The sequence below is a fragment of the Lissotriton helveticus genome, chromosome 7, assembly GCF_964261635.1.
Source record: "Lissotriton helveticus chromosome 7, aLisHel1.1, whole genome shotgun sequence".
NCBI classification, from domain to species: Eukaryota; Metazoa; Chordata; class Amphibia; order Caudata; family Salamandridae; genus Lissotriton; species Lissotriton helveticus.
This window is the reverse complement of record NC_136068.1, coordinates 66,655,482-66,678,971: the sequence shown is the minus strand read 5'-3', so window position 1 is coordinate 66,678,971 and position 23,490 is coordinate 66,655,482. Positions and strand designations below refer to the sequence as shown.

Here is a 23,490-nt window from a genome sequence, read left to right as displayed (position 1 = left end):
AGACCAACCAGCCATGGAAAAACACAGTGAATGGTGGCTAGACCAAATGGGTGTGCAATTTACATAGCCTATGAGCCAAAGTAATCACCACCAGTAATGTGATTCCCAGAAAAAAAAGACAAATGCAACTGCTGAGCATCTATACAAATGAAGATACCATATGAAAGGCCAGAACCCAATTCATTATCCACAATGAAACAATGAAAGATATGGGTTGAAAGATTTACAAATAAAGAAGTGGGGCACCCGGTGTGTCCTGAACAAAGAAGGTTGTTCAGAAAGACACAGAAAGATGGGCATTATAGTTAAATGCCATTTGACTGTAGACTATCAACCCCTGCTGGGTGTGGGGGGATAAAAAGCCCAGAACATTTGAGAGGCAAAACATGATGAGGTCTAAACCTTTATCCTGACACCAAGACTTAAATGTCTGAAAGCACCCAGCTTAAACTGGCTTGGTGGCTGGTCCAAGCAGCCAGAATTACATCCGCCACCTCTGAATGAAGAAAAACTCTAATTGGCACTGCGGAATCTAAATCACTCTCAAGAAAAGCAGAATCGGAGGAAACACATAAAGGAGACCATGAGGCCTATTCACAAACTGCATTTTGTAGTATGGTTAGTAGCACTTAAGAAGTACTAAAGCCCTATAAAACTCAATAGAACTTGACTAAGGAACAGCATCTTGAACTGAAGGTCAAATTAATAAAATGTTCAGAATACCGAAATTCAGAATAGGATAAGGCCTCCGTCCTTTCTTGGAACCAAGAAGATGATGTAAATCCCACACCCTCTCTTCCATGGACCCCATTTCATTGGTCTCCTTCTGTAACAAGGCCAATCCTCCATCACCAAGATGGAGGCACATACCAGAGAACAATGTATGATAGCTGGTGGATTTTCTGGAACACTAGCCACAAAGGGGAAGGTATAAAGATTACAAATTCAACAAAGCATCAAGCAGGCGTGGTGATGGCCACTAAAATGGGAGACTCTATCCCGACTGAAAGCTGAAGGTTAGTTGAGGACAAGTTAGAGCAGCTTTGCAACAGCCAAGTCAGCGAAAGGGAGTAGGTATGGAGTAGTTACGGCTGAACTTTTGATCAACCCTTCAAGTGAAAGGAGCCAAATAATTGACGCCAAGTCTGTGCTGGTTAAGAAGATTTCCTTTGCCAGGAATACTGGGAGCTTAAAAAGTCACAAAGTTGAGGGGACTGTTGGTAAAAGCTTTTGGCTGGAGAAACAATTTCTAGGGAGCCTGCCAAAGAGTGGCTTTTTGAAACCTCTCCAAGGAGAAGTCTCTTTCCTCCAAACAGTTTCTCTCCACTAAATGGCATATCCATCAAGGCTGTCTGGAAACATTTGGAAAATCCTTTTGAATGCACCCAGGCGCGCCTGCACAACGTCCTTGCTTTTGGTGTAGAACATGCCATAGAGTCAGCCAAGTTTAATCCACCTTCAGAATTTGTCTGGTAGTATCAAGATCATACCTAAAATGGTCAGAACAATAAGCCCCAAAGAGCTTCAGAAGGATGCCTACTTGTAGCTAGTTCTGCCGTTTCCCACACGGCAAGGGCATATATTGCTCAAAGAGACTTGTAGCATCGTCAGTGGCGAAGGCTAGACCACATAATGCAAATACTTTACACCATATGGAGTCAATACATTTGGAATAGGATAAGGGCGGGGGAGGTTATCAGTGATCATATCATCCCCCTCCGTGCACTGAAACACCACTGTTGTCATATAAAGGGTATTCTACCCAAAGGTGGGGAAAGGGACAACTTTGGGACTCCTTATGAGCCTGGATGAAGAACAACGTAAGCATACTCCTCCCTGATCACCTTTGAGTGAATAGAGACAAAGCAACACATGTCAAGGGAATGAAATTCCAGTGTCGATGAAATTGGGCTTGGGTATATTTGAGGAAAAGTGTACACAAATGTCCTAACTAATCTATCAAATGAGTCTTTTTGAGGAAAATCTAATTCTCAAAAGACGTTGGCAGCACTGTGTTTAATTCTAACTTGTGGTTCTCCTTCTACAGTCTAAATTCCTGGGGGATGCATTATGGGTATGAAAATATCCCTAATGGTTAGCCAAATCCATATCATCTGTGCATCGAGAAACAGAACTATGGAACGAGTCTATCCCAATTTGGGTAGTCACTTTTTGTCATGTTGTCCATTTGATTTACCAAGGAGTTTGATATGACAGCTGGAAGGAATTACTTGAGAGATAAGTGGAGACTGATATGGTAGGATTTCTCTTCCTACGGCCATGACCTTTTCACTTGAAGGGCATCCGTATGTGCTCCTCATCCAAGAAAGGGTGGATTTATAGCTACAGATTATAATAAAACATCCTGGTGAAACAATGCACCTTGGACATTTTCAAGACTGACCAACATGAAAGATACTGGATTGTAGCTTGTCTGAGAGTCAGCTTGTCTTTTGCAGCTGTTGAATACTGGCACCACTGATTGATTGGCTGATGTAGGCGTGCATGTGGAATCAGGAAAATACACAATACCATGCATCTCATTAGTGCTAAAATATGACGCACTACACTGATGACCGGGTTAGACTCTGTCTTGCCTTTCTGCGCCACCTCTTGAAAGCCTTCTCTGCCCTCTCTAAGAAACGTGTCAGCAAAGTGCTGCAAAGAGTTCCATAAACACAGCCATACCTGCAGAGTAAAGTATTACCAATAGCTGTCTTCATTGCAGTTGCTGACATCCCACAGCATCAGTTATCTGAATTTCCATCTCAGTAGGAACAGTGGGAGCTGGGGAAGTAGGATGATGCTTTCTTGCTGTAGAGGCTATGACTGAGTCAGGCAGAGGATCTCCATGAAGAAAATGGAAAATGGAGCTTATACTTCATTTGATGCCTGACTTGGTCAGACCTAGCTGAAGCTGGCATTATGAATAACCCATTTGAAGGTCCCAGTAATCCTGGGATCAGAAGTTAAAGTGTTGAGGAACAGCTATGGTGCATAATCTCAAAGTTAAATGGCATAGCCATTTATGTTGCTGTTATTGTGATGCTAAGCTTCACAGCCTCTTTGATTAGCACTTAAATGAAAGTAATGATGTCATCTATTGTGAAATCCTAGGAGAATGAGACGTCAACAATGCTGGCAAGTAGTTTTGAATTGAAGAAAAGGAACAATGAAAACAAGCCCTTGAACAGGAATACTAAGGAATGTCTTGAATAACAAAACTGATACCTATACATTCTGGAGGGATTATTTGGAGTCTTGAGTCTTCCTCTAGAATTTTGAGATTTCCTCAGACAAAAGAAAACAATGGAGAAATCACTGGTTGAGGAGCTGCAGGGGGCAATGGATCTGCAGAAAGAATGGGAAAAAGAGGTGTTGATGGACTGTGCTCCTGGAGATCTTAAGGCCATGGAGGCAGAGACCGACTTACTCTGGGAGTAGAGATATGTGTTGGAAAATAAACTCAGGAAAATTCTGAGCCTGATCCACCTAGAACCTCTCTCTGTATTTTAGCATACACACCCATACCACTGAAAGACATAAATACTATGTTCATCAACATTGAGTGATGTTTCGACATCAATGAGTGCTTATTTTGCTTACTAAGGGCCCGATTAGGATTGCGGTGAATCCGCATCCTCCGGGCTGGCGGAAGCGACCGCTGCGGTGAGAGAAAAGACCCCCCGCCAGATTAGGATGGCAGGGGGGTCATCTGCGGATGGGTAGACCATCCGCCGCTTTTCCGCCGCGGTCCCACGGCGGAAAAGCTCTAATATGGTGGCGGTGTCTATCAGACACCGCCAGCCATATTACGATGCATGGGGAAACATGCTTTTCCACAGCGGGTTTTCCGCCGTGGAAAAGCATGTGGTCTTTGGCATTTGGGGGCCTGTTGCGGGCACCCAGGGTGTCGGGGGGGGTGCACATGGGGGGTACCATACAGCATTTACATGCACAAAGCGGCAGGCACCGCGCGGTGCCTGCCGCTTTGTGCATGCAAATGTTAAACATGCATTTTTAACCTTGCGGCGGGTGCTGCTTCAAGCAGCACCCGCCGCAAGGTTAAAGATACCGGATGTGACCGCCAAGGTGGCGGTCACATCCTAATTGCACTGGAGGGACCGCCGCTGCCCCTGCAGACGGTCCCTCCACCTCGGGGGTGGCGGACGGACGCAGGTCCGTCCGCCATCCCAATAGGCCCCTTACTTTGTTGATTTGTAGAACACCACTTTTGCTACCTTTAACACTGACAGGCGTCTCAATGGCATTCCTGGTCATGAGAGCAAGCATGCACTGCAGAACTAGTCTTCAAAGCCATGACCCTTGACGTTAAATGGGAGCACCTGAATCCTTGCCCTCAAAATATTTCTCTAAATCCCACTCTCGTTGAATCTGTTGAGGTGATGGCCTGAGCTAAATAGGAGGGAGGCCCTCTACCAGCCTCTTAGACTTTCCTTCAGTTAAATGTTTAACACATGTACCGTTATTCCATCCTGAAATGTGACTGGAATTTCGCATTGTTCTTAAAGATCCTCCTGAAATTTCATCTGGTTGATGGGAATCCCCCAGGCAAACAACTACGACATTGTATGAGTTTGTCCAGCCTTTTTCCTACCACAAACCCATAAAAATATATGGTATTCCCTTAAAAAAACAAGGAAAATGTAACTATTGGTCATAAAAGACATTAAATGTTCATGTTTTTAACCTCTTCGAGGCTCATGACGAGCTGAGCTCATCATGAGCCGTGGAACGCTCGCATGCGGGGATAATTCCCCTGCTGTGCTGAGCGTTCCACGGCAGGTAATGCACCGGTGACGAGCTGAGCTCGTCATGAGCATGCGGGCGCTGTGCGCACCTCCCTCCCCCAAAGCAACAGCGGGGGATTAACCCCCGCAGCGAAGGGGTTAAAGAACTGGAAAGGTTTTCCATAAAAGACAACCTAACAAAAGGCTGAATTCAGTGGTTAGCGATCTGTCAGCAGGACATGGAAAAACTAATAGGGCATGATGGGATATTGGTGAAGTGCTCACTTTTCTGGGTGGCTGAAAGTTTGTTTTGTCACTTTTCTTAATGCGGTAACACTTTGAAATTTAAAAGCGGCTTCTATTTGAAGAAAATAAATGTAATTTGGCCAATATGTTGTCAGAAAGTTTAATTTGCTTTTACAAATAGACTTTAGTAAAAGAAAAATATGTTGCTTGTATAGTTTGTTGATATCGCACATGGTCAGGAACATTTATGGCTCATAACTATTATTGAAGATCTTGGAGGAGAACAGGAGCGGGAAACATCCTTTACCACGCAACTTTTACCACGCAGTGCTTTTACAACGCAGGTTTTACAACGAAAACCATTACAACGCATTGCACTGGGGGGGCGCTCTAGGATAGGGAATAGTTTTAATTTACTATCCAACACCTTCCCTACTATCCACGGGGACTGGAGTTGGAATAGTAAATTAAACTATTCACTATCCAGCACCCCCCAAAGCAATGCGTTGAAAAGGCTTGCGTTGTAAAACTTGCGTTGTAACTGCATGCGTGGTAAAAGCATGCGCTGTAACAACGTACATCCACAGGAGCTGATGCCAGGGTGCCAGACGGCTTCATGTATAGCCCTATGTTGCAATTTCAGCTGAGGTGGAGCTCTAACTGGAGCCTTGAGGTACCAGTTACTGGTGCTTGGGAGCTAGTTCTAGGAGTAATTTGCCAGAAACCAGGATATTGATAAGGTCAGGATTCTGTGGGAAATTTAGGTACAATAAACAAACTCAATTTTGTAGTATGTAAAGTAGTACTACAGTAGTACTACTTACTTCAAAAGGCAATTCATAAATATACAAGTGTAACTCTCCACCTCTCCTAACTTTTCTATGGGAATATCTTCACATATGTACGTTTACTACTTAGGGGCCCATTCTGATGCTGTCGGAAACGGCTTCGACACTCGCTTGGAGCCGTTCTAACCGGACTGAAATGTCCCATTCCGATTCCTTTCTGACCGATCAATTATGATGTGGTTGGTCAGAAAGGAATCTGAACAGGATTTCTGAATGGCTTCCGACAGGCTGTCAAAATGTGACAATGGGGACCCCCAGCAGGGCTTCCATGGGTACAAGGCCTGTGGATGGCTACCGATGGGGCACCTATGATGCCCCCCCATGTTGATCTCAGTGGTGCCTGCCATGGGGTGCAGGAATGAACTGCACCTCAGCTCTTTACAATGAGAGTATGCATTTTGGTCGTAATGTATGCCCCCATTGTAAAGAATAGGAATGCGACTGAACAGTGTTTAGTCGCATCCTAATTGCTGGTTTGGGACCGTCAACAGGAGGTCGGTCGGTGCCAGTTCCAGATCGATGTCTGATGGACTCAGGTTCGTCCGACATGAAAATCAACCCCTAGAAGTAAATGTGGGAGGTACAGGAGTGTTAGAGAGGGACATGCACCAACCCATGAGAGAGTGAACCCACAGGTATTCATAAACTGGACTTTTACACTTACTACAAGCAAAATAACCCCAAAAAGTAGTAAATGTACTCCAGCTCTGAGGAGGAGTATGCCCAGTACCACATAAGGTCAACCAATGGTACTGCAATGCACTCCAATGGAAAAATTTGAGGTAGTGAATTAAAATAAAACAACATTGGATTTTTAAAAAATGTAAATACATTATTTAAACTAGTCAAAACTATAAATACATTTAATTTTAAAGTTAAAAGAATTATCTAAAAATAAACCATATAATATTTTATTTTAAAATGTGATAATAACTTTTTTGAATTAGAACAATTGCAGTAGCATTGTTTTTTTCAACCATAAGTAACTAACTTTTAATAGATTCTATATTTCACTGTTATTCATTTTTACTACATCATAAAAGGATATATTGTTTCACTTTAGGTGGAATTTTTTTAAATTTAAGATTAAGGGAAATATTTTTAATTTAATATGTTCAAAATAATTATATTTTAAATTAAAATTATTTTTCTCATACTGCTGCGGTAACATTTTTAATTTTTTTTCTACACTTAAAATAAACATATACAAATAAATTACACTAATACTTATAATACAAATATTTTTACAAAGAAAGTTTTCTCACCAGTCCCAATTATCTGTGCTCACATAATCACACTGCAATTTAAAAGTTTTCCAACTTACGAAGACTGGTGCAAGGTGAAAGATATGGTGATAGGAAAACCATTTTTCATATGTTTTTACAAACTCCAGAAGCTTAATTCACAGCATAATGCACTTTATTGAATGGAAAATAATTTTTAAACTTTGGATGAATTACAAAATATATTTTTCTAAATATTTTTGTGACAAATGGATAATTGTACTGATTCTGAATCTCCTGCAGTTAAAGTCTGAATCATTCAAACGGCTGGTATGAGAAAAATATACAAATATTGTTACCATTTTTTTTCCAAGTTTAATATTTTTTTTTTACTTTCGCCTACACTTTACCATAGAGTAGAAAGCTCCCTATGGTAAAGTATTGAGAAAAAATAAAAAGTTTATCAACTTGAAAAATGGATACAAATATGATTAAGTTAAATACATTATTGTTATATATTTCAATAGGGAAAGGATGGCCGAACGCTTGACAGGACTATTCAAGCCCCAAACATTCAGGCTTACAATCTTTAGGTCCCTACCCATAACCCTCGGAAGTAAGTTAAGAGCCAGTGCGGTACCACAGGACAGCAGCGCTAAAGGGACCACGGTGTGCAGCCTGCGCGCCTAACCTGCACCTACCTGCCTGGAGAACTGATGCGGAGTCCCAAAAACAACAAACAACCCCAAACCCCAAACAAAACCCCAAACCCCATTTGAAAGTGCTGAATCACACAGAAAAATGAAAATACCAAGAGTCTTATGTAATGACTATAGTCTGTCTGACAAAACCAACTGTTGGGGGAACATGGCGCCATCCTAGAACCTTACCCACCCCTTATACAGGGCACATCCAATTCCCAAGGACAGAAAGAACAAAAGAAACACTCTCTTCCCCCAAACGTCCGCCTTCGGCGCCGCAGAAGGACCCAACCAGTGCTAAGCTTGTGGGCCTCAGGGAACTCCAGTGTTGTCAGTCTCCAGTGCCACCGAGGTAACAGCCGCTTCCCGCTCCAGGAGGCTCGTGGATAGGTCCGGCTTCACCGGTGGAGGAGACCTCCCAACTCGCTGCCATTCGGTAGAGCGTCTGCGCTGCCGAGTGGGTGATCCAACGGTCTCGGTCCGAGATGCGGGCCGCTCCAGTCCCAGTTCCTCGAAGGCTGCATCCAGCGAGGGGATTTGCAGAAGCTTGCCCTTGTGCTTAAAAATAATCCGAAACGGGTGTCCCCACAAATAGGGGATTCCCTGCTCCCGCAGGTAGGTAGTGATAGGTTTAAAGTTTCTGCAATTGATGAGGGTGGAGGCCGCCAAGTCCTTAAATAGCGCCGGCTGATGGCCCCGAAAGTGCACAGGATTGAGGTCACGGGCTTTGCGAAGGATCATTCTTTAATGTGAAAATCATGCACACACACCAGGATGTCCGGTGGCGGAGCTTTGGCGCCCCTCGGCTGGCCAACGAGGTGGACACGATCCAACTGAATGTCCTGCTTGTCCCCTTAGTCGAGAATCTCTCGGAGCAGCGCACCGACATACTCACGCAGATTGTCCTGCTCCCCTTTCCACGGGACAGCTCGGATTCTGATATTGTTCCTCCGTGACCGATTCTCCATATCTTCGGCGTGGGCCTGCAGATCTAGGTTTTGTTCCATAAGGCGGAGGACATCCTGCTGAAGCTGGTGAATGTCGCCGGCAGTGGCCAGGTCATGTTCTTCCAAGGTCGCCACTCGGTCCCCAATGGCATCAACATCCCGCCGCATCTCACGCACGTCTGAGGAGAGCTGAGAGCGGAGCTCCGATATGTCTTCTTTGATGGACGCGAATAACTCTAGCATGAATGCTTTAGTCGCGGGCGAGTCATTATCTTCAGATTGCGAGGACTGGGCATCTGACTGCGAGGCAGCCCGGCCCGCCACTTTTTGTAGCAGGTCCTTCAGGGGTTTGTCCCTTTTGTTCCTGGAGGCCGACATCACGTTACGGTCAGGGGCCCGGCAGGGCACAAACAAGCCGCAGCAGCGCCCACCACTTCACTCTGCAGCCAAATTCCAAGACACAGCAGGGAGACACCGCCCGCCGACGCACGGGCCGATGGTGAGCCTCCCACTTTCCTAGGATCCCCTCAACACAACAGTACCACTTGGGAACAGCACCAGGAGGCACCCAGGACGGCCAACCGCCCAAGGCCGCCCCAGTGCAAGGGCTATCTCAGTCTATACGCTGCCTGTGACCCCAATTCCCAACCGTTAGAGCCTTCACTCCGTCCAAGGCACCAAAGAGCCCCTCACTGCAGCACCCAGCCAAAGGAAATAGAGGATCTCTGCACTCCAGGTCTCGGGCCGACCCCAAGGCTCACGCACTCTGCAGAGGTCCCGGCGCAGCAGGGTAAAAACAATCACCATGGTGGGGGAGGGCCAAGGCTCACCTGCACTGCAGACACAGTCCTCCTCTCTGGCCACACTGATAGACCCCCGCACTCTCCCAGCAGGACCGCCACAGGTATTGAGGCCCAGCTCCCTCTCCTCTCCCAGGCCTCCGGCCGTCTGCTGACCTGCGAACCGAGCGCCCAGCGGGGGTCTCAACCACTGCCGCCCTGCCAAGGCAAGCTCCCAAGCTGCTTCCCGCCCCACCAGGCCTCACTTTCTCACCGGCACGACACACGTGGGCAGGCCGCAGCGCGAGTAAATGGCTGCCACGCTGCGGGCTTCAACCTATACACTTGCCACCTCTTCCGCAGTAAACACGGCTCTGGCGGGGCACTCTCACAATCGCAGGCCTCGGGGAGCTCTCAGTAAAGCAGGGTAAAAGCTGACTGAAGAGGCACCACCCGCCAAAGTACTGGCCGATGTAAGGCCCCACGATGTCCCCAGAAGCACCGGGCCTCAGTCAGGCAGCAAGGCCCGCCGCCACCACATCTCGAGGAGGCCTACGCTTGAGGGTCGCCCCCCTGCAGGACCGCCACACCTTCGGGAAGTAAACGAAAGAGAACGAGGGGGCCACAAAGCACTCCAAGCACAGTTTTGGCAACGAGGCCCACCGCCTACTTCACCCGCGGGGGCCTCCCACTGCCCGCCTGCTCGTGGACCGAGCTCCCGGTCCTGGGTCAGCCGCCCCTCTGCTCCTCACCTTGCACCTTTTGCCGCCAGCGCGGCGCAGACACCGTCGCTTCTCCTTACTGCGGCGTGGGAGCGCACACCCGTCAACGGGGGTCTCAACTGCTGCCGCCTCGCCAAGGCAGGCACCCAAGCTGCTCCGCACCCGGCCTCGCTCCTCCACAGGCCCGCCACTCGTGGGCAGGCCACAGCCCGAGGTAATGGCTGCCACGCTGCTGGTCTTCGTGCTGTCTGCCCGCCACCTCCACTGCGATGCACACGACTCCGGGCAGGCTAACAACTCACCGACCTGCCTTTATTCCAGCAGCCACACCGTGCAGGCAGGGCGCCGCACCGCAGCAGGCAGACCCCTACTCCCTCCGCCACCAGGCCCGACGGGTGCAAGCAGTGTCGGGCCAAACTGCCCGAGTCAGCCACCAGCCACCTCTCAGGGCGAAAATAGAGGCACCGCCGGCTACAGGACCGCTCACAGGTGCAGCGGAGCTCCGCGGCTGGCGTGGATTGGCACCAGGTAGGGCGATATTCAAAGCAAATGCTCAGGCGGCGCCGCAGGGACAGGGAAGCACGTCCTACTCCACCGCCATCTTGGCCACGCCCCCCAAACTATATTTTAAGGGGAGTAGAGCCTCTCTCCCTGAACCATTAATGACCCTGGGGACCCCATCCCCCCATGTAGAGTGCAAATTCATATGTGGATGTAACAAGTTACTAAAAAGTTTTGGACATAAAGATACACCACAGGAATATACCAAGACAGAGCCAATATTTCCAGTAATATAAGTATAAAACTGCCAATAATCCACACCAAGATGACCCAATTATGGGTGGCATAGACTGCTTTCTCCATAGTGGCATTCAGTTATGGGGACTACAGGTGAAAACCCAGTTGGTTTGTATAGATATACGACAAGCGCCTGGTAGTTTATTTACGCAACAAATGATATTACCGTGCATTCGGACTAGTGCCTATGTATTGGTACACTCCTGAGTCTGTAATTCAATCATTCCTATGAAAATAGTTCACTCTAGATAAAAATTATGGTAAAGTACCTTAAGGATAAGACTGCTGTACACGCAAGAGTGCCAATTACTTTGTGGAAATCTATTTTATGCGCCAAGTGGCTGATGGAAACCAGTCCTAGTCCAATCTATGTGCTGTGAAAGTGAAAAATCAAAAACTACAAAAAAGAAGAGATTATGAGTTTGCATAAAGCTGTAGATTTTAGTTCATCCAAGCCCGGGGAAGGAAAGGGTAGGGAACCTGTGAAGTGACCATGCTGGCGGTGGGTCCCTTAATTTCCTCGCCAGTCATCAGTGTTGTCATTTGAGATGTCATCAGTGATGTCACTGAGCATGTCATGAATGATGTAATATGTGACATCATCAGCAGTGGATTGCGGGCGCATGAGATATAGTGAGTACAACTAACTATTTCAAAAGAATTTCAATGTTTTTGTACGAGTGAAATGTCCAGCTAACTATAACACCCCTAAAACCTACGGTTTTTTCAGTGAATTTCTAAGGTTTTTTAAATGCTAATTCCTAACTATATCAGGCCTTAAACCTATGTTTTTTTTCAGTGAATTTCAAAGGTTTTTTAAATGCTTATTCCTAATTATATCAGACCTGAAACCTATGGTTTTTCAGTGACTATATATAGTCGCCAGTAGGTAGATATAGTTAGGACCTAGTTTCCATAGGAAATCCACAACATTCGATTTAGAATAACTTTGGTCCCGGTTGATGAATCTTCGCGAATTCCTCAAAGAAGATGGCCGCTCCTTCCCTGAAAGTTTTGGGGGGATTCGTCAAGTGGGGGCTGAGAAAAAAGGGGGGTCCCAAAACGTGTTTTCCCCATGTTATTTTCCATAGGACGTTTAGACACGGCTACAGCCCGAACGGCTGAATGGAATTACAAGAAATTTGGCAAAATTGGAGAGTCTGATTCGCAGATCACGCTTTTGCTTAAATGGTGTAAATCTCTCCAGTAGTTCCTGAGAAAATCAAAAGAGAAAAAATATATATATCTATAGGCGCGCATCGGGCGCGCACCGTACGCGTACCATACGAGTACGATACGCGTACGGTACACGTACCCCGTGATTTAAAAAAAAAAAAAAAACATTTTTTGGGCCATGGGGGTCCTTGTGGTACCCCCTGAGCAGGCCTAGGGGGTCAGGGCGCTTCACCCTGCCCCCTTTTTGAGTGCTACACGTTTGTTTTTCTGCTTTCTTGTGCCTCAGTCTACCGAGGCACAAGATGGCTGCCAACAATTTCTGTTTTGGAGTGTTGACAGACAGTGGCAGCCAATCAGCACGAGCTGCATGCTCATTGGCTTTCAACACTTCAAACCAGGAAGTGTTGGCAGCCATCTTGTGCTCGGTAGACCGAGGCACAAGAAATCAGAAAAACAAACGTGTAGAACACAAAAAGGGGGCAGGGTAGAAACACCCTGACCCCCTAGGCCTGCCCAGGTGGTCCCACAAGGACCACCAAGGCCCCCAAAATGTTTTTTTAAAAACCCGGTCTGTTTTTTTCAAATTACCCGCCGGGGGGACCAAATCTCGGGGGCATAGTGATAAAGAAGTGTGGGGGGGGCCCAATCCCCCCCCACACTGCCCCGGGGACCGCTGTCCCCCGGGGAAAAGCATGCAGCAACGCAGCCCCCTGGCGCATACTGGAGGCTCCTAGTGGGCTAGTTGGCCCCCAGGGACCCCCAGTATGCAAGGGGAATCAGATCCCCCTCTGCAGACACGCCAGGGGGCTGCGTTGCAGAGAGGTGTAAAAAGGGGCATAGCCTCATTACACCTCTCTGCAATGCAGCCCCCTGTCACATACTGGAGGTTCCAGGTGGGCTAGTTGGCCCCAAGGGACCCCCAGTATGCAAGAGGAATTAGTTCCCCCTCTGCAAACGCGCCCGGGGCTGCATTGCAGAGAGGTGTAAAAAAGGGTGTGGCCTCATTACACCTCTCTGCAATGCAGCCCCCTGCGCATACTGGAGGTTCCAGGTGGGCTAGTTGGCCCCAAGGGACCCCCAGTATGCAAGAGGAATTAGTTCCCCCTCTGCAAACGCACCAGGGGGCTGCGTTGCAGAGAGATGTAAAAAGGGGCATAGCCTCATTACACCTCTCTGCAATGCAGCCCCCTGCGCATACTGCAGGTTCCAGGTGGGCTAGTTGGCCCCCAGGGACCCCTAATATGCAAGGGGAATTAGTTCCCCCTCTGCAAACGCTCCCAGGGGCTGCGCTGCAGGGAGGTGTAAAAAAGGGTGTGGCCTCATTACACCTCTCTGCAATGCAGCCCCCTGGGGAATACTGGAGGTTCCTGGTGGGCTAGTTGGCCCCCAGGGACCCCCAGTATGCAAGGGGAATTAGTTCTCCCTCTGCAAACGCGTCAGGGGGCTGCGTTGCAGAGAGGTGTAAAAACATTTTATTTTCAATTTATATTAAAAATATGTAATGTAATTTAAAAAATTAAATATCTAAAAATAAATAATTTAAAATAATGTAGTAAATCAGTTTAAAAAAATAACAATTAATACATTTAAAGATTATCATTTACAAAACCATTGAAATTCACTGAAAAAACCATAGGTTTCAGCCACGTTATAGTTAGGAATTACCATTTAAAAAACCTTTGAAATTCCCCTGTTATAGTTAGTTGTACTCACTATAACTCGCGTGCCCGCAATCCACTGCTGATGATGTCACATATTACATCATTCATGACATGGTCAGTGACATCACTGATGACATCTCAAATGACATCACTGATGACATCATCCTTGTGAAAGAGTGGCAGACCTTCTCTCAGCGTAATATAACCCTTGATACACACATTCAAAAATAGAAACTCAAATTTTCAAAAAAATGGAGATACCAATTCCAGTTAGAACAACCTATTCAGTAATTCCAAAATCTACATTCACATCCAGTCATTCACTAACAGTTCTACATGGGCACTCATACATATACTCACTCATCATATGTACTCATACACCTATACATCTTATTACACACGGACACTCATCTATAGAGTTACTGACACACAAACTCAGAAGAATCCTGTGGCTGCTGTTCTACCATTTTGATATGAAAAAAGCTGGAACAAAGCAGAGATCCTTCTCTCAGGAAACCAAAAGAGTGAGGGAAGTGGGTGGGGTTTTTCTAGATTCTGGAAAAGAAACTACTATAAACCAATCAAAAGTGTTGTTTTCATGTCACATGGCTTTACACGCGCGCAACATGTGCGCACGCATGCGTGCACGTTGCGCGACCGTCGCATATATATGGCGTTTTACCCGATTTTCGTAAAAGCTTTTTTTTTTTTTAAATCACGAGGTGCGTGCACGTTAAAAAAAAGATTTCATTGACAAATTTGACTGTTTATATTTTGATTGAAGATGTAGACTATACTGTTTAACTTTATCCAAATCATAAAAACTAGCTGTGCCTTTCCATTTTACAGGATACAGTCAATGTATTACAATATACAAAGGCAGTTTGTTGGAAAATAAATATATAAAAAAAATAAAAATTGATACAGAAATTAGCATTTTAAAAACCTTGGAAATTCACTGAAAAAACCATAGGTTTCACACACGTTATATTTAGGAATTAGCACTTAAAAAACTTTGTAAAATCACTGAAAAAAACATAGATTTCACACACATTATAGTTAGGTATTAGCATTGAAAAAACCTTAGAAATTCACAGAAAAACCATAGGTTTCACACACATCATAATTAGGAATTAGCATTTAAAAAACCTTGCAAATTCACTGAAAAAACCATAGGTTTCAGGCCTGATATAGTGTTTTTTTAGAAACTTGTATCGGTGTGTCAATGGATTTAAATATGGTACTCTGTATTTTACAGTGAGTGACGAAAGGTTACACTAGTGTATGATGAGGTGTATCGTCACGTGGATGATGTCATCAGTGATGTCATTTGAGATGTCATCAGTGATGTCACTGACCATGTCATGAATGATGTAATATGTGACATCATCAGCAGTGGATTGCGGGCGCACGAGATATAGTTAGTACAAATAACTATATCGGAGGAATTTCAATGGTTTTGTATGAGTGAAATGTCCAGCTAACTATAACACCCCTAAAATCTACAGTTTTTTCAGTGAATTTCTAAGGTTTTTTAAATGGTAATTCCTAACCATATCAGGCCTGAAACCTATGGTTTTTTCAGTGAATTTCAAAGGTTTTTTTAAATGCTAATTCCTAACTATATCAGGCCTGAAACCTATGTTTTTTTCAGTGAATATAATATATATATATATATATATATATATATATATATATATATATATATATATATATATATATATATATATATATATACACACATACACATACAGTGTTAGTTAAAAAGTCAAAATCATTTTAGTTTAGTTCAGCACTATTTCATTTGTGGTTCTGTGTGAAGTTGGTGCCTCTATTATTTACTATCGGAGGATGTTGCTGTAACAGTGCTAGACTTACTACTTCTGCTTTTTTGCAGTAGTAACTCTTCGCTAATAAACTTTGCTCTCCCACCTGCCGTCAGAGACTTAAGTCTTCACTTTTGAGTAACTTTACATTTGGAGTTATTGAATTTAAGAGAAAATTAACTAGTAGCAAATGAACATGTGCAGATCAGATTTACCTTTGTGACATTGCCCCATATTATTAAACCCAAAGGGAATCAAACAGTGACGCACACTGGTCAGAGTATGTCATTAACTAGTTTTCTGATGGAAGATATCCACTGGTGCATTAGTGAAAGATTCAAAAGACAAGCACACACACACTGAAGCAATGAATCTGTCTGCAGAGTCTATTTCCCAGCTAGGCCACATAGTGATCATGGCCAGCAGCAGTCACTGGTCAGGACTCACCTGTCTGCAGGTAAGTGTATGCCTGGTTCCAGATATCATCAGTCAGCTGCCCCGTTGTTTTCAGGTACTGCAGGACGTAGATGAGGGGGGCAAATGTTAGCATGTTCTGCTCCCCGCAACCGTAAGGCATCTGGATAAGATTGTTGAGGTTCTGCAGAGCCGAACCCATGATGTCACCTGGAAATTTAGAACCACTTTAGAAAAAGTATCATCAAAATATCTAAGCACTTGGACTGTTCTGAAAACTGGTGAATTAAAAGGAACTTAGGGGGTCATTATCGGTGATTGGGACCGCCCGCCATAAGGGTGGGGGTCCCGTGGGGGGAATTAGGATGCGCCCGCCACTGTGGCGGGCGCATCCTGCATGTTTAGCATTGTGGCGGGCGGTGCTGAGGGCTAAAAATGCATGTGAAACATTTACATAAACAAAGCGGCAGGCACCGCGCGGTGCCTGCCGCTTTGTTTATGTAAATTCAGGAGGATTACCTGTGGTACTCCCCGTGTGCACCCCCCACCTCCCCGTGTGTTACCCCCCGTGTGCACCCCCCACCTCTCCTTCACTCTGGGGGCCCACAGTGTGAAGACCGCATGCCTTTGGCATCACAAACAGCCCATGCTAATATGGCTGGCGGTGTCTATTAGACACCGCCCTTGCAACCGGGGCGGAATAGGGGCGGACGGTGCGGAATAGGGGCGGACGGTGTTTCCGTCCGCCACGGTCCCCCCCGCCATACTAATATGGCAGGGGGCATTTAGCTGAGGATGGCGGGTGGATTGCCCCCGCCAGGCCGGCGGTGGCTACCGCCAGCCTGCCAGGACAATCCGCCCGCCATCCTAATGGGCCCCTTAGTCTCTGTACCAATTCAATCACTGACCATCTTTCAGATGGGGTTTGTTCTGTGTAGTTGTGAAACATACACTTATTTAGAGAAAATCAGACCCTCTTACCAAAGACATAGATGTGTGCCTTTTGAGACCCTGGGACGATATCAGGGAGGACCAGTGAGATCGCCTGTGAAATGGAAGACCCTACAGGGACAAAACCAAGAATCATTTTAAACACACAAATCCTTGAATGGAAAGCAAATAAAATTGCCTCTTAAGATGAATGGCTACAGGATATCTACAACATGGCTTTAAAAAAAAAATCATACATCAAATGAGCATATGGATAAATCAGAAGATATATAGAGGGTGATCTTGACATCGTATGCATTCACATTTAAAAAAATACATAGGCATTAAGTGATGGTACAGCGGTACGGTGGCCCGCTAAATCATTAAATCAGCAGGTTTGTGAATGCTAAAACAATTTTTCTCCTATACTCAACATATTAAGCATTTGTTTTCAAATTGATAAAAGTGTTCAGAAATGGATATTGAATCGCTATTTGGAAGGGACTTGTATTGGGCCTTACCCCCATAATACAAATGGCGGACCCTATGTGTCAATGTTTCGCGACCTTACCTTTGTGATTGTAAAAAATGGTTAGGGAGTAGGCAGTGGTCCGGCTTTCAAAGAAACTTTTCAAAAACAGAAAACTTTTTTTTTAAATGCAGCCCTTTGAGGAAACCTAGCTGCAGTTTAAAAAAAAGCCTACTTTATTTAAAGGCAATCACATCCAGGGTAGTCTGCCTGAGCCTAGCAAGCCACAATCATCGTGAATGTCACCAATCAGACTAATTTGCAATTAATATTAATGAAGGATATTGGATTTTGATCCACCCGAATTTCTTATTATGTGAACTAATCTATTTGTAAATAAGTCATGTACAAAGTAATTTAGTGGTTGCAAAAGCCAGTAGGTAAATTGTGACCACTTTTTTTGTGACTAGTCTAGAGGCCTGATGTATAAAGCGATTTTACAGTTGCAAAGGTCAAATTTGATCCTTTTCACCCGCAAAGTGGCTTTCAAAAATTTTAAATATAGGACACCCATATTGCAATTTGGAAAGATGTTACTGAATCGCAATTTGGGTTTCAGAGTAAATAGAGAATCGGTATTTGGGAGTGGTCTGTAAAGGACGACCCTTCCAAATAAAGATTATTTCGCTCATTTATTAATATTTTACAATCAAAATCCAATTGCTATACATCAATGTATTATCACCCATTCAAAATTGGTGGTAATAATTTGCCAACGGAAAGCTGAATCAGCCTCCCAATATTACCGACTGCGGGGCATCGTCCCATGCCTTCCAATGATATGTTTGCAGCCAATGTTACACTTCTGGCCAGAATGTAGAGGAGAATATTCAAACTTTCCAACCAAGGATTAAAGCCCCTGCCACCTGCCGAAATCTACTCCTAGTCACATCTTGCCTGTCATATCCAGAGAAGCACTCTCCCTTTATAAAGACAACTTCTTCATTCTTTCTTTCTGGAAGTAGATCAAGGTATGGGGCAGGTCCCTCACACTTTGGTAATGGTAGTTGCCAACAGAGACCATAGAGTTTGCAGTTTTGATGGACATCGCTGCCAGAGTGGAGATTCTCTTTCCAAAGTTACCCAGTTTGCCTCCTTTCCTGTGCAGTCGGGCTGTGCAAGGGCGGTTTAGATTTCTGGAGTGGAATTGTGCAGCTTGCATCACTAAGGAGTTGGCCTTGGAACACCCAATGAGGCATGCTGGAGTATTGTTAGGTCCTGTTTTTTTTTATTGAGCCTGGAGACCATGGCCAAATGGAGGCTTCTGTATTTGTTATTTTAACTACCTCCTTCCAGATATGATCTATAATGGGGATAATTTGATTTATTTTCTAGATGGCTCCTTAAAATCATAGAGGAAACACCCTGGCTGGTGCCAGCTGGTTGAAATGCTTCAATGTCTTCGCTACTAAGAAGGACAAATGGGAATGATCGTCTGTACATTGTCATCCCACTCATCCATTGTGGCTTGTGGTTGCTTGAGAAGTTCTCCTTCCTCTCCCACTTCATCGCCCACATAGAGGGAAATGGTGTCCACTTGTAGAATGTGTTTTGTTAAGGGTAATATTTGTGGTGGAGGTTTGGGTAAGGGAACATCAGCAGGCTGTGTTGGCACTGGCAGAAGTGGAGGTGACTGATTCTGAAGCCCAACGCCCAGATGTGCAGGCGGGAGTCTGTCATAGTGACGTTACATCACCTGTTGAAGGTCATTAATGATCTCCACAGGGTAGTTGAACATTGGTGGATCATAGTATTGAGGATCTTCATAGTATTTGTCATAGTATCTATTGTATTAAAGGTGGATCTACCCAAATGGGATTCTTCCTTCTTATCACACCTCTGCCTGTCCTATTCCTGTAGATCATGTCTATATTGATAACCCTCAATATCCTCCTTTTTTTTTTAAAAACATATTTTGGAAGATTTGTCATCATACAACGTCATATGCAATACCTCATCATTATTTACTAAATATGTCTTCTTTTATAACCCAACATTCCTTTACGCCCCCCCCTGATTGGTGCGGGCATGTAACTTCCAAATCTCAATAACACATGTTACTCAGTTAGCAGTGGTACATTCTCTACTTGTTGTAAGGTCTAAGCATTACACTGAAATTCTATGCACCCTAGTCCTCATCAACTTGTTAAAGGTCTATCAAGGCCTGAACTAAGGCCTCCCACGCCCTTTCTTGATCCAAGGCCCTCTCCTGATTCGATCGTTGGGCTTGTTGCATCCGGATCCTGCTCTCACTCCTTGCCCATTTCAAAAGTTCAGCCCGCCAGCGCCTGTGTGATTGTCCCTCCCTCGACTTTCAATTCAAGGTGATTTCTCTCAATATCCTCCTTCATGGCATTTCACTGTAAGTTAGTAGGACCTGGTGGCTGTTTCAGAATGCCCTCCTTCCTCGAATGTCCTTTTAGGGTAGTGGATTGTAATGGGCAACTGCGCTAGAATTTTGCTGGTGATGTATCCTTAAGAAGCAAAGACCGTTTAGCATGAACCAGGAGTAAGGAAACGGTCTTTCTCTTCCATGTCTTCGACGATGGAGTTAGCAATAGTTGTGCTGATAAAAGAAACATTGACAATGATAACTGGGCTATTAATAGTATGTCTGTCAGTGCCATCATAGAAGGTAGATGTTGAATTATCGAGGATGGGGCAGATGCTGATGAGGCTTTGATAGCTGGAAACACCAACCTAATCGACTTTGCCGTTGCAATCAAAGCAGATCGACCAGCGACATCTGGGTTTGTTATTGGAGATGTCTTTGATCGGGCTGTTGTTCGCGGTTTTGAATTGTCTTTGCTCTTGTGATGTCTACCTGAAGACAAGTTTGGTCACTTGTTCAATATACTGTTAGAATTTATGGTGCTGTTATGAGGTGTTCTTCTGAGGTAGATAATGGACTGGGATGACAACTTCCCAGGCACTTCTCCCAGATCTATCAGATGCTTAAGTGCCTATTATTTTTTCAAGGAAGTTGCTGTGAGAGTTGACTGCTCATCAGACCAGAATTGGTCACTGGTTTTCTGATTTTCTGTAGCCATCTGAGCAATCAGCCTTCTCGATCATGCAGGGCTTTTGTTGTAAAGTGTAAAGTTGAGCATATTTTAAAATCCTTGGGTTTATGGTATGAGTGAAGGAAGTACATGCAGTCAGCGTGAACCACATGCTTAGAAAAGAACATTCTGGAAAGATTTGGACATTTCTTAGTTAAAGAGCTTTTCTCTCCTCCACTGGGCCAAAACTCCTGAAGCAGAGAGAAATAATAACAAAGTAATGCAGTCTAGAGTATGGTGTTGGGTGAGAAGGGAGTCAAGAAGTGGAGAAACAATGTGGAGCAGCAGGGTAGGTGGTAGGGATACTATCACCCATGGGCCCGATAGGTCAGGAGGAGGCGCAGTGAAGAAAGTGGGGACTGGTCCAGGAAAGCCACACCGTCCAGGCAGCAGAAGGACAGCATGTGCCACAGAGTGTGGTGAGATATGATATGATGAGATGTTGGGGTTTATGAGGAAGAGATCACAGTTATCTTCTTCATGACCTGTCCAGTTTGTAGCCTTTATATCACACTGTTGTGCCATTCATGACGTGCTATGCTACTGATAATAACTCGCCCTGTGATGTGAACATTGCGCATCTATGTACCCATTCTTACCGTTGGGGCAAAGCATGAGGTTTCGAGACTTCTCTTGAGCTATTCCCTCAGCCTGTTGGAGAGAAAAAATGAGAATCAAAGCGTAGTAAGCAAAGTAGGGGAAGTGTGGAAGTAGCAGAAATGATGATGAGAGAGTGAGAAAGAACTTCTGTTCTTCAACTAGCAGATTTAGGGCCATATGTATGAAGCAAATTAGCATTCGCTAAGGCCGAAATTCACAGAATTTCGGCCTTTGCGAATGCTAATTTGATAAATGGTATGTATCAAACATTTTTGCATCAAAATAAGGAATCGCAAAATTTGCCATTCCTTATTTTGCGATTGCACTTAAGGAATCGCAAATTTTGCGATTCCTTAAATGCAATGTATCAAAGAAAAATCAATGCAAAAATGCCGATAAGGATTCGCAAATTACCACCAACTTCTAGTTGGTGGTAAGTTGCGAATTCTTTTGAAAAAGAAATGTATTTAAAATTCAAAGGTGGCATATGACGCTCATACATGCCCTTAGGGAATGTATGTGCGCCATATGCCCACACATGTCATTTTCAGGGGTGCAGCAGGGTGTTCTTGTGACACCCCTGCACCCTTGAAAATATTCACAATTTGCGATTAGCAAATTGCTAATCGCAAATATCCCCTTCATTCCTATGGGCCTCCTGGCCCATAGAAATGAATGGGAAAATTGCGATTAGCAATTTGCTAATCGCAATTTAGGAATGTGTAGGAATCGCTAAAAATAAGCGATTTCCTACATACATACCGTTTTGCGATTTCTAAATAGCGATTCCTTAAAATTCGCTATTTAGAAATCGCCCATAGTCTTGCATGCATACCGTTAAAGAAAATGACACCCAAAGAAACAAACTCAAAACCACTCACAACTGAACATTCAAATTATTATATATGCACTCATGCATATTTTTACAAAGATGTATGTATGCACACACATGTTTACTCACACATGAATTTGCTATCATATCTTTGCAAGGAAGTTGGAACCCGAACCATGACATCTCTTCAATATAAAATATGTCATGGACTACACATAAAAATATATCCTTATGTATGACGGCAAGATTACAGCAACAGTGATTCCATTGATGTGTGTATTTTGCACACATTTGTCTTCATCTGTGTTCTGTGCACAGTACACAGCAAGCAAGGGCTGCAACTTAACTGAAGGAAATTAGCAATTACATTTCCATTTACATATTTTGTATTGATGTGTTCAATGTGCAAAGGGCACAAACAGCTGCCATGCCATGCTATGTGTATAGTACACGCAAGGCACCCCCACATACAGTCATGGTCTGTGCATAGTACATAAATGGCAAGCCCACATACAGATATGACTCATTAACAATTCTACTACATACTAAGGCTTCACGTTCACACTCAGGGTAGGGCCAGTGGTCACCCGCTGTGCTGTAGACACAGTGCACAGCCTATAACTATGCGCTATGTACATTGTACACTACAAATAAGGCATGGACTACAGCTAGGAGCTATGCACCCTTCACAACGACATGAACTGTGTACAGAATGTACAGGGCATGGAGTGAAGCTGTGCCCATACATACCCAGCTACACACAGGATTGGTACTGCAGTATGTAAAGAGGACTGTCTGTGACAGTATCCTCTGGGTACAGAATAATACTAATGGTGCATGGCTTTGGTCGTATCCCTTATATACCAATGCTGAGATCTGCACATCTATGCATACTCTACGCAATACATGGCCCATCATTTTTGTCCATGCCAAGAGCACATGTTCACGATGCAACAGGTCATGCCCTGATGCCATACACTTTTGATACTGCCTACGCTGTGGGTAGGTTCTGTGGGTACTTCACCCTGTGCACGATACCGCTTTCCAGAGTATCCACCAGGCATGACTTTGTGAACTGATCATAGTGAATGGCCTGCACCATGCCTTCTGCTAAATAAACCCCCTCTATAATACCTCAAAGAAGTCAATACCAAAGGGTATACACCGGCTTTGCTTTGTCATGTCCACAGCGTCAATGTCCAGACTGTGTGCATCACTATGTAATGCACATAGGCCTTTACCCCAAAAGGGACTGTGTGGTCAATGGAGGCATGGTACATTACATTCTGGATTTAACATTGCCTCATAGAATAAGAGGTGATGCCCTGTGTGCAGAGCTTATAAACCTGGCCACCGGAGAGGCCATGTTGTTTGTTACGTGTTGCCATTTACTTTTGCACAGCACAGAGGGTGTTTTGGATAGTGTGCACAGGCTCTTGTGAGAG

The 23,490-nt window shown here is 44.7% G+C and overlaps 1 protein-coding gene across 14 annotated transcripts in view; it reads right to left on the bottom strand.

Annotated features, from left to right (window-relative positions):
• LOC144768069 (alpha-2-macroglobulin-like protein 1) overlaps positions 1 to 23,490 on the bottom strand; it is a 618,955-nt gene that overhangs the window by 227,981 nt on the left and 367,484 nt on the right. For all 14 annotated transcript variants that reach the window (XM_078651444.1, XM_078651445.1, XM_078651446.1 and 11 more), the window contains exons 22-24: positions 21,213 to 21,264; positions 17,074 to 17,154; positions 16,126 to 16,302 (exon numbers count right to left, since the gene is read on the bottom strand). In XM_078651444.1, coding sequence (XP_078507570.1) covers positions 16,126 to 16,302; positions 17,074 to 17,154; positions 21,213 to 21,264 — 310 coding nt within the window. The remainder of the gene's footprint in view (positions 1 to 16,125; positions 16,303 to 17,073; positions 17,155 to 21,212; positions 21,265 to 23,490) is intronic.